The sequence below is a fragment of the Salarias fasciatus genome, chromosome 2, assembly GCF_902148845.1.
Source record: "Salarias fasciatus chromosome 2, fSalaFa1.1, whole genome shotgun sequence".
In the NCBI taxonomy this organism is placed as follows: Eukaryota; Metazoa; Chordata; class Actinopteri; order Blenniiformes; family Blenniidae; genus Salarias; species Salarias fasciatus.
The window spans coordinates 7982253-7994605 of record NC_043746.1 but is presented as its reverse complement, the minus strand read 5'-3'; the positions used below and the strand labels follow the sequence as shown (position 1 = coordinate 7994605).

Below are 12353 nucleotides of genomic sequence, written 5' to 3'. Positions count from 1 at the left end.
AATGACTAACAGCACCATTACCGTTTATATAACACTCCTGGATGTCTACAGTCAAGAAGAAGCATCCTAATTTAGCATCAAACCTCATTTGCTCACTCTTGTTTTATTAATCACATTTTATTCAACGAGTGTGTGGGAATTTAATTTTCATTCAGGATACCAGTGTATTACTAAGATCGCCTTATTTTGATAACCTGATAGCTCTCGAATTTCTAAATGTTTCGTCATATGCACGGAGACACTGCTTGGTAGCATTTTCAATTTTGCATTTTTCTCTTGACTTTTCTTGAAAGAGACACGTTGAACTTCAGGTGAACTTCATGTTTCTCTTCACTAATCGCAGCCTCCGGAGGTAGAAAACCAGGTTATCTCTCGTTGAGTTTTCCCGCTAAGAGCACAGTAGGTGGTGATATTAGTGACTTGGTAAAAGCGACAGCCTCATTAATTACATTTTTATGTATTGGGGGTGTCTTTAAAAGTTACCAGGTAAGAGCGCCTGCTGCTTCTCTCTCTTGTTCTTTTGTTGGACAGGAACACAAGTGACTCACTGCACCATTTGTCGAAACAAAGAGGCATCATTAGACAGGGCATCAGAAAGCTGCTGGTTTGTTTTCCCGAGTAGAAATGAGCACAATACACTGACATCTTTGAGTTTCCTCATGATGGTTGATTGTATTCGGTCTTTTTGGGTTATTCATGAATGGCCGACACTACAATTCCAAAAATGTACAACATACATATTACCAAATATGTATTTGCTGTCTCTTTCTGTGCTCTCTTGTTGACACTTGGGGGAACTGCCAGAGGTCGAAGATCGCCGTGTTTGAGAAGATGTGGTCCTACATGAAGTCTGCGGACCCGTCCGTGTTCGTCCGGACGACGGACGAGGGCGTAATGAGAGTCAGGAAGTCCAAGGGCAAGTATGCCTACCTGCTGGAGTCCACGATGAACGAGTACATCGAACAGAGGAAGCCCTGTGACACTATGAAGGTGGGGGGGAACCTGGACTCTAAAGGTTATGGAATTGCCACACCGAAGGGCTCCCACCTCAGGTAAAGCCCTGCTCCTGCGAAGCGGGCGAATAAAAGCCCTGGCCGGGGCTTTTATTGGAGCTCGTGTATGATGATCATCTCCCATCCTTTTATTCATCCATTGAATATATGATCACATTCTTGGATCAATTCTTTTCTCTTTTTCATGAGATTTCATGCATTTTTATTCAGGTGTGCATTTTTTTTCCCCCTCATAAGAAGACAACATTTCATGGTTATGTTCATACATGTAGAAGACATGAACATTGCATTCACTGCCATCCTTTGTTATGTTTTGCCCTCAAACCATTCATAACGTCACCACGTCAGTATCGACCATTCAAAGCCATGCTTCATTTATTTATGCAGCCAGTTCGTAGCTGACGTGTGAGCACTGGCAGAAGTGTAAGGGATGTCGAGAGGACAGTCCTGCCTTCTGAAGCATTTGTCCTCCATAGTTTTATGCAGGCTTCTTCCAAATTGAAGCATCCTCCAAAACACATCGAAGCAAACATACAAAATGCTAATGGGCCATCCGAGCCCCTGAAGTGGCCTTTTTAGTCCTTAAATGCTGCATCCCATATGGCTTCTCTCCCACTAAAGCCAGGGCTCACACCTTGGATGTGAAGTCAGTAGAGTTGAACACATATTTTTCCACGTTGGATGTGATCATTGATGTAATGAATGATAATTCATTCTGGATGTACTTCAGCCATCGATGTCCAAGAGCAGCAGCTGTCATTTCACATCACATTAACACCTTAACCAACTTCCCATTTATATTTCTCCTGCAACTGCAGAGAGGGCAGAAGCGGGTGGCATCTAAAGCTTCTAATCTATCTCTAATAGGCCTCATTTATTTTAATGAAAGGAGCCATATGTGAAGACCTCATTCGAATTCGCTGTGGATCCATTCGTTTCCAGATTGGTCGACAGACAGAGGTCAGGATAGCGACAAGAGATGTTTCCCAAAGCTTTAATCACATGCTCTGTTTTAAAGTTTGGACAGTTTGCATAGCGTACATCAGACGTGCTGCATTAGCGACCCAGCACCGGCGGAACAATCAATCCGCTCCCAAATCATGTCGTCCACAGTCTTCCGGCTCCGCACCAGCCGAGGACGGCCCCCGTTATCTCCCTCTCTTTGAGTTAATTATGAACTGAACGATGTGTGTTATTTTCCGTTTGCCACCGTGGTCATTCACAGATGTTCCGATACGGAGTTTTATTAGCAGATAACAAACATCCATGATTGGATTGGAGTACCGCCGAAGCATGCAAATCAGGAAGATTCAAAACTTTTATCTTTTTCTTTTTTTTTTTTCTAATCATGTCAAAAGAGAATTTCTTATTCTGCTCACATACTTGTCGGCATGTGTGAATGACCCGTAATTTTAAAGAGCTGACTTCAATCATACCTGCAATGCATTGTTAATGAATCTGCTTGAAAAGGGTATAGAATATTAGAGCTGGGCCGATAGCAGTTTTGATACCAGTGCTCTCTGAATTATTCCTTATTCACCCGCCATTACTCAATTTACATGTGTAGCTCTTTCATTTATAGACGATTACCCACGATGCAGTGCAGGTCTGGTGGTGACATGTTGGTGAAATAACTCTTTGTTCAACAGGAATGTCTTCACAGGGCATGCTTTGCTTCGAGTGACATTTTCTGATAATGTAGTTCTCCTTGCTCCACTTCTACATGTGCTCTGTGTCTCCCACCCCCATATATTTACCTGGCAGATGTCCCCATCCCACTAACATTCAGTAACTTCTCTTTGCTGCATTTGCTCACAACGACCTAACCGACCAAACTAACTGAGTAACCAAAACACCCATACTTTTGAATTCTTTCTCGGACTACAAGAAAGAAGTCTGAGGTTTTACCGGCCCCGAGCAAACCCGTGTTCCCTACAGCTGTGTTGTGCTCTCGAGGTTCGGGACAGAGACTCCTCTGCGTCTACCGGAGAGAGAGGTGGAATATATTACCACACCAAATCATCGCCCTCCGCAGAAGAATTGACACTGATTCAAAGGAAACAGACAGTCTGGCACAGGCTGTAATCTTCACTTCGCTTATGCAAATTGTGATTGCAGATTCTGCCTCTCTGTGATTTTGTAGATGGAGAGAATCTCTGTCCTCAGCCAGTCGGCTCTAGGGAATACACGCTCACCAGAAAGAGCGAGAGCTCCCCGCGAGGGGATGGTTTGGGTGACTCCGGCTGGAAATGGTCGTTAAATTTCCTCTCAGCTTGTCTAATAACTGACCTTGTTCTTCGTTTGCTCTAAATTAACCAAGACAAGCTTCTACTCCCGAAGATCCTGTTTTATTGAGCACATCGATGGTTTAGTTACCAGCGCGATCTGTATGCTGGTGCAGCTGAAAGGAAATTAGCACCTGTGGACAGACTTGAGCATCCAAAGCATCTCCCTTCTTCTGGACTGTTCTCCCTCTTTCTGAGGCGCCTGCTCGGTAAAACCTGGCACTACTGCTGTTCGGGTCCTCAGCATTTCAGTCCATTGCAAGTATACAACTAACACCCGCACTCCTGCCTCATGTCAGTAGCCACGTGCAGGAGTGTCTCTAACACGAAGTCAGTGTTGTCATGATCACCACCACCATACGAGTATATTTGTCCCATAGACTGTTTCCTAATTCCTATCGTTTTATATTATCTTCAAGAAACCCAGTAAACCTGGCAGTGTTAAAACTGAACGAGCAGGGCCTCTTGGACAAATTGAAAAACAAGTGGTGGTACGACAAGGGAGAATGCGGCAGCGGGGGCGGGGACTCCAAGGTCAGAGCCAGTTTGATAAACCCTGCGGGTAACCCACCACCACCGGGAGTGGGGGCGGGCCAGGGACAGGGGGTAACCGGCAGTTCCCCGCGCTGCACCGCCACTCCGGCAGCACTTCGTCTCTCCGTGGTTCTGTCGAAAGAGCAAACGGCGCCAAAGGGGGGTGGTGATTATTTGGCCGGCAGGGGAGGAATTTGAAAACCACAGAGAGCGGACTTTTGGTATCAAGTCTGCAGCTTTAATCAAACGAAGGGAGGTAGTTGGAATTTGATCAATGATTGCTAATTTCACCACTTCGACCCCTCGTGATTGGCGATATTACGAGACCGCACGCTTACAATTTGGGCCGTCGTCAAATTCAAAAGTATTTTTCTCACATCAGTGATGTTGCATAGAGGAGGGTAAGCAGTGTGTGCCGGTTACCCAAAGTGATATAGTAATACACATCTACTGCCTCAGGGAGCAAGCCAAAAGAGATAGATGGAGTATTAACGCATATCACTTTAACTCTTTTATTTCTGATGGTTTCTCTGCTGTTTATCGTGAGTGTGTTTGTATGTGGTGTGTGTGATCTGGGTCAGTCTGTGCGCAATGTGCTTCTAATCAAGCTCAAGCCTATGAATGTGTGTATGTATTTGCTGCTGTGTGTTTCTGATTTAATAACATAAAATAACATGGTGTATGATATGTTATTTATGTTATTTCCTTGTGGTTGGAAGAATCCCAGTAAACCTAGCGGTGTTGAAACTCAATGAGCAAGCCGTCTTAGACAAACTGAAAAACAAATGGTGGTACGATAAAGGGGAGTGTGGCAGCAAGGACTCCGGAAGAAAGGTTAGTCTCCACCCCCAAACCCCGTCACCTCACAGCACCTCCCAGCATTACCCCGCCCCGATCCTGAACCAGCCCCGAGTCCAGCCCTCAGCCTCTCTCTCTCACCGAGCGATGCTCCCCATGTGGCTCTGGCAGTACCACCACATTGGCTCGAATATAAGACGACGGTTTATCCATAGACACTCTCATCTGAATACATTGGAAAAGTTCATTTATGTTATTTTAACAGTGAAGCTTCCATGTTCACACACTCAGTGAAAATAGGCCGTTTTTTGTTTGTGTGTTTTATGTCATCCCACATTATCTCAACAAAAAAAGCACATCTGAATATTCTTTCAATGTTTTTAAAGCATTAAAAAGAGTTTTAGACTTCTTTAAATTAATATAGAGGTCATCTTAGAAATTAACTTGTCAATAGTTCAGAAGTACCACAACCAGAGTTTTGCTTTTAACCCTCAAGCAACAAAATAGCCAAATACCTTCTTCCTTGAAAAATCAGGGTCATATTTTTTTTTTTTTTTTTTTTTTTAGATAAACTATTATGACAAATCCATTAAAGTTTTATGTGCTTTGCTACTATACAGATGTTCAGGTCTGTTTTTGTAAAAATCTGGGTTTTATTGGTCATAAAGGTGAATTTTAGCAGACGCGGCGAAGCTTTTTTGTGCCTCCAGAGCAAACTGTTTGCATTGTGTTGCAGTGCAGCAGCAGATTAGATCTCACACCATATGAACAGTCATTTTCTGCAGTCCCGCGAGAAACTGTCTCACACAAAATACATCCATTCGTCAGATAATTGTCATTCACTGCTAATAGTTCTGCTGGAAGGGACTTTGATTTTATCGCACACCATCAAAGCTGCCGTCATATTGTGTTGATGGGCGGAGTGGGTGAGGGAGGGCCACTACAACATAATTACTGTTTGGAAAAAGTGTCCCCAGAATGGTTCCCACCAGCCTGAATTCAGCTTTTTTTTTTTTGCGTTGTTAGTTGTTGGTATTCTTCCATTTGTTTTTATTTTTTTTTTTGGTTTGTTTGTTTTTCTATTTCTAAATGACCCAGTTTCACTTTGAAATAATTCTACTGAACAGTTTCAGTACAAAACCTTCCAGAGCTCGCGCAGTGACAGGCTCTCATGTCACGAGGGCAAAAACAAAATCCCGTTCTCCTTAAGAATTAAATGATCCCACACTTTTTAATATGTGACTCCCACACACGGTGTCTTATATTTGGGCCAGTACTCTGGTGGTGCTTCTTCCCACTGAAGAGCTTGTGTTGTCAGAGATTTGCTGTTCATTAACGGTGTGTAAATAAATATTGTGTGGCGGCTTTCTTTGGATCGTTACCATGAGTTGTTGTACATACACAGGTTACAGTTTCCATCGAGGTGGAATAAATCCTCCTGAAATAGATGATCCGACCCTTTAAACACACACAGGCACACAAATAACAAGTGTTATGATAACCTTGGGTTTGTACTGTAGATTAAATACGTATTAATCACTCTAGCAGCTAGAACACAACTCGGGCCTGAGGAAGAGAAGAAATAACTGAAGTGAGGGAGACAGATGAAGGCACGAAGCCCTTTTCCTCTCTTTGAACTCTTCAGACATGTCAGTCCTGCCCTCTGACCCCTGATCATGACCCCACTCCAGTGCATGTACGGGTGCAAACCCCGTCAACCGTTATAACAACTCCAACTTTGACCGAGTATGCCACCCTGTGTGCATGCTTCCTCTCACTTACCCGCCTTAGAGAAACGCTCCCGTCCAGGAAAAGCTTTGGTGTTCGAGGTTCAGATGCCTCCACGTTCCCCTTCCTCTCACCCTGCAGACATGTCAAACCATGTGCCATGAAGTGCTCTCTGGTCTCTGGGGGGGCGAATCGTAAAACACGCTCTGTATGAATCCTCACTGCAAAAATATGCATTTCAAGAGACATTTTGTAGAAAACCACAACATATGCACTCGCATTAGGTTGTTTATAGACAGTCAGTCTATTCACCTATTCGTCTTAATGAACTATTTTTTTAATGTGTTCTCTGTACTCACATCCTGAGACTGATATTTCGAAGTCCTTTTATCATCCCAGTCAGAAATCTCACACACATCCTCAAACAGTTCCATCTCCCAGTTCTCAGCGGTTTACAGTCAGGAGGAATAAAATGCTTCCTCACTTTGTTCTCTTTTTGTTGTTTTGTTGTTTCTTTGAGAGAAAAATTCACGATGTAATTTTCAGAATCTGGTGACTACAAACCAGCATTAATTTAACCATAGAGGAAGAAATATATTCTTCATTGCACATAGTTTGACACACCTGTTCTGGTGAAAACACATTTTTTAGACTGAATGATGGTATCGAGTAATATAAAGTATTGATTATCAACACCAACATTCCCTACTAAAACACCAAAATCCTCATTTTTATTTCTCTAAAGACATTTCAGCACATTTGGAGATGATAAAGTTACCCATCCTCACATAAATACTACTTATTATAGTTTAATAAAACATAAAATCAAGACTCAGATTCGAAGCCATTATTAGATTAATGTTAGTTTCTATTAATTTAATCACCCAAAGCACTATGAACAGACATAAATATAAGTAAGTGCAACAAATCACCAGATACATAAATCGGTGTCAAACTAGACACGTGTTAGTGCTGCTGCATGAATGCATGGGTCGTGGAGTGTCTGTGTATCTTCTCTCAAACTAAATCTGATTGATTAGCAGCACAAGTGTTTTTAGATTTCATCTGGACTTGGTGTGACATGTTTTGTGTGACCGCATTGTGAAAGGTTTACTTTAGCTGGTAGTCAGTTTTCAGTGCACGAGGCCTGTCTCACAGAGTGAGTTCAGCTTGATTTAACTGAACATTTATGATTCTGAGTGATCGATATCTGAGATTTGGATATGAAATCAGAGTTATCAAATGTAGCATTTAATGCGATTTCTTTACATGAATAACGAGCAGCTTTGTTCTGTCATTTGGAAGTGAAATTTCCCAGATCTGTGAATGCATTTATCGGTTTCAACAAACAAGATTGTCTCATTACCTTTGATATTAATAACGCCTCTCAGCTTGGTCAACGGAGACACGCAGCGTCCAGTTTGCACAATGTGACGAGAGTTCGGTCGGCCGCTTCCGCACATCACTGATCTCGCAATATGTGGAGCAAACAAAGAAGTTCCTTGTCTCCTCCTGTGAAGTGGGGGGGAAAAAAAAGGATCATGAATAAATTCAAGAGAAAACAGCATTAAAATCTTTCATTAACATTCCCCGTGTTGATGGAGGAGCGCCGCGCCGAGCATGATTTGTTAAATTATCAAAATGACTTTGACCAAAAATGTAGTCAGAATAAATCACCGGGAGCTAATTTTCTCTCCGTAGACTTATCTTCCCTTTTTTTTTTCCCCTACTCTTAAGAGGCAGATCACAGCCTGTCATCAAGGCTCAGGCAGAATACTTCCTTTTTCAAAGACGGTAACATCAGGTTGCCTCATAGTCTGTTTCTGCAGTTACAGAACAAGCCAACAACCTTCATTTATTACGTACTGGTTCCTAACTGTGAATTAATATCCTATTTTTTTTAACAAACTTTGCACATCTGTGAAATAGAATGAACAGTTTTCCTGTTTGTCGTGTTCATCAGGTTTTTTTTTTTAATCTGTTCTTTGCTTCATTGCAAATGTTAATCATGATGGTTTATGGATAAATCTTAAGCCCGAAAAGAAAAAAAAAAAAAATCCTCTGATTTGGTCTGCGTCGTTAGGAACCAAATTCTGCTCTCGCTATTTTTCGGAGATCAGAAAGGAAGAGATAAATCCAAAGTTATGGCACTAATGCTCTAAATCCAGCTTTGTGAGACAGGCCTCTGAAACTATCGCTAATGTTTTGTAATTGCGTGTAATGTTGTGTCTTTCCTGTACTCTGTCTGACTTTTTGTGCCAAATTAATGTGTGTGTGTGTGTGTGTGTGTGTGTGTGTGTGTGTGTGCGCGCGATTGTGCGTGCGTGTTTTACCAAAAACGTCAGGACCTCAATCTGTCAACAAATGTTATGGGGACACAATTCTGCTCTTTTAAATTAAGTCATATTTTTGGGGTAAGGCATGTTTTAAGATGACACTTTTGGTTAGTTTAGCTGTATTTAAAATTGGAGCAGTTTTTAAAATGGCTTGAAGACAATACAAGGTGACAGGTGTGTGTCTGTGTAATGGGGATAACAACCTAACATTAGAAGGGACAAACTCCCTGTATTCATTAAAAGCGTTAATCGAGGTTAAACAGTGGTTCCAGCTCATTTTAGAGTAAATCTGTGGGAAATGGATGTGAGACAACAAGACAACATGTATGTGTTTTTACTCTTACGTATGCGCGGTTTTGAGTGTGTGTCTGTGTGCAATTTGTGTCTTTTTACTTTCAGATTTTTTTTTTTTCTGTGTGTACATGTTGGTGTGTGTTATTCAGGTTTTGTAGCCACTATCAGCCCTCACCTCTCGCCTGTTTCTCTTTTGCTCTTCCTCCTCCTCCTCCTCCTCCTCCTCCTCCTCCCTCCAGGATAAGACCAGCGCTCTGAGCCTCAGCAACGTGGCGGGCGTCTTCTACATCCTGATCGGCGGCCTGGGCCTGGCCATGCTGGTGGCGCTGGTGGAGTTCTGCTACAAGTCCAGGACCGAGTCGCGCCGAATGAAGGTGTCCACTGCGCGGGCTGCTGCCGCCTCAGCCGCTCAGGCCTTTCACTGCTCAGCCTTAGACAGTGGTGCTAGCGCCCCCTACACAGAGCTGCAGAGCTACGGCCTGTACGCCAACAACACTGTTAAGATATAAGGGCAGAGCACAGCCACGGGGTAGGAAACGCTGTGATCAAGCCATGATGATGATGATGATGATGACATCTGCCTCCACCTCTTCCTCCCATCTAACCGTGATCACAGTATGGCCTCTCACGGCTTCCACCGCAGTGCCAAAGCTGTCCTCTACCTCTCTCTACCTCTGCCCTCCCTCGCTCTTTATGTCCCTGATGTCCCGCAGTGTGGTTGAATCACTTGATTTTAAAATTGCCCTTATGCCTGTTCGGAGACGTTCAACAAGTGTGCTTTAGTCCCATCAGCTAGGTTTTCATGCATTATTGCGTCACGACGTGTATCTTTTTGATTTATTAGCCACCCGTGGGTTTCACAGAAGGAAAATTTTGCTCGTCACAAATTGCTGTATTCATTTTCTGTGTTACTTTTTTGGGCGGGGAGTGCATTAAAGCACACATTTCACCTTTTTTTTTTTTTTGGTTCAGCTTACATAGCAGGGCTCCTGTTATATCCATTACTGCATTCATTACAGTAATCTTCAGCCTACTTTTCCAGCATTTCACAGGTATAAAGGCAATTTGAATCACAGTGGTACATCTATCTACCTCTGTCGCTCTGAGCAAATCTCTCCCCTTGCTCCTTCCTCCTCCTCCCTTTTTGCTGACTGTCTCGCAAACGCAGGGCCCATTGTGGTGAACATCGTTTATCTGTATACCATAAGGCAGGCCCGGCGCGGCTCGCATGTCTTCCATCTCTGCTTTAACCGAGAAACGGTCTAACTCAAACTGTTGTCTGTCGGCGGTCTCCCAGTGACGACGTGTTGCTTTTGTTGTGCTTGGTGAGGATTCTCCTCCAGCAGCTGTGATATCGTAGCCGTTACTCATCTGTTTTATGGATCAATTTACAGCCAGCAGCCTTTGATTTACCCGTCCAACATCAAAGTCCCTCGGGGCACGCAGTAAAAACAGGAAGAAAAAAAAAAAAATGAAGGCAGGGCCAAGACGAGGAGTGATCCTCTGCATGAATCTCATATGTTTTCATCAGTCTGCAGAAAGGCACCTGATCAGTATGCTGATGAGGCTGGCGAGGAGCCTATTAGTCCGGCGGTGCCTTTGTGCTGTTTGGCTTGAAAGAAACAACAACGCCGTTCCAATTAGAGGCCGGTGTAATTCTCCAATCCCCGCGCAGCGCTTACCGGCTGCTCTGGATCGGACTCGCTTTGCCCAATTTAATCAGCTTTAAAAACGTAGGGGGATGCGGACAGACGTCGAAGACGCACACACGTGAACACACACACACATACACACACATCACACATCATTAGGTCAGCTTTCGAGCCCGGTGGTTTTTATTGCACGCGACTGTAGAGTGGAGCTATTAAACCTCTGAGTGAAGCCTGGGCTCCCTCCTCGCTGCCCACACTCCGCTCTGCTCCTCCTTTTACAAATGAGGACATTGGATGCATAATGGCCGGCACCACGGTTTACCACCCGGGAGGATCGTTCAGTCCCTGATAAAGAGCTTAAAAATCTGCACCTTATGACTCCTAACAGCGCGATCTGCGCCTCGGTTTCTCAGCATCCTCAAGCCGCGTTCAGACAGCAACATAAACAGACTCGTATTATCAGAGAAGCTGCTCCGTCCCGCGGACTTCGCAGAAAGTAATGTCCTTTTTGTTATTTTTCTGTGTGCTGCTAGCTTTACGTGTTTCATGAGCGGTTCTGTTCAGGATAAACTGCATATTTGTGCCGCTGACTGGAACGCGGTCCGCGGGCTGACTGTCACCTCTTTGTCTCCGGCAGCAATCCATCAACGACGCCATGCGCTGCTCCACCCTGACCCGGATGAGCGGCAACGGGAGCGGCGGAGAGAACGGACGAATCCTCACCCACGACTTCCCCAAGACCGTTCAGACGCTGCCCTGCATGAGCCACACCGCCAGTATGGGACTGGGTGCCTCAGGCATGTGACCGTCACGCTGAACCGTGCTGGCGGCGAGGGACAGGCAGGGTGGGGCAGAAGAAGAAGAGCACAGGACTCTGTTCACCTCCAAAACCATGGCCGTCCGGTTTGACCCATCGACTCTCCTGGCTGTCGACGAAATAAAGACTTAACTTTACTGCCAAAATGCACTCTCAAACCGCTCCTTATGGACTACGAACAGAAACGTGCGACACTTTTTTTTTTTTTTTTTTTTTTTTTTTTTAAGAAAAGAATCAGTGGATGTTTGGAAAAAAGAGATGCCAGAAAAAAAAAAAAGAAAAAGAAAAGAAGGGAAATGTGCTGCAATAAAAGAAGCCGTCTATAGGGGGCGCGTTTTTGAATTTTTTACAGTGCTCATTTATGTGGAAAACAAAACGACAACAAAAAAAAAGAGAACTTTCTTCTTCAGTGTGACGCCTGCGCTGTGCCATTTCGACGGAGCTGTTGACGTTCGTCTGCGTGTGCAATCCCCCCGCCCCCCCCCCACCCCCACCCCCACCCCCACCGCCGACCCCGCACTACCTACACGCTTTCTGATGGCCGAGGGATCGTGGCTTTGCACAGAGGAGGACGGACACTTGTGACTGCTGCAGTGATTCCACATCGTTTTCGGGACACCCCCCGCCCTCTCACATTCACACTCCATTTTTATTTTATTTTATTTATTTTTTTTATTTTTTTTTGGGTGGGGGAGGGGGGCGGACACAGAGCTCTGTAGCATCGCTGGTCTTTATGATATCGTGTGTGGTTTACACTGTTGTAATCGCGCAGAGAGCTTCGTCACGAGTTGATGGATTCGGTCTGTCTGGAGGTTAATGCTGTTTAGATCAGCCGTCAGCTGGGCTACAACAAACATGCATTGCTGCTACGCCTCATTCTACACGTCATGCCTTGT

General features: G+C 44.2%; 1 protein-coding gene across 3 annotated transcripts in view; it reads left to right on the top strand.

Annotated features, from left to right (window-relative positions):
• Nucleotides 1-11660, top strand: part of gria1a (glutamate receptor, ionotropic, AMPA 1a) — a 73788-nt gene extending 62128 nt beyond the window's left edge. The window contains exons 13-16 of one of the 3 annotated variants that reach the window (XM_030112417.1): nt 805-1052; nt 4552-4666; nt 9228-9362; nt 11278-11660. In XM_030112417.1, coding sequence (XP_029968277.1) covers nt 805-1052; nt 4552-4666; nt 9228-9362; nt 11278-11445 — 666 coding nt within the window. In that variant the 3' untranslated portion in view covers nt 11446-11660. Of the gene's footprint in view, nt 1-804; nt 1053-3717; nt 3833-4551; nt 4667-9227; nt 9518-11277 lie in introns of all 3 variants that reach the window. The other 2 variants (XM_030112401.1, XM_030112409.1) reach the window with 2 other exon arrangements.
• Nucleotides 11661-12353: the final 693 nt, after the last annotated feature.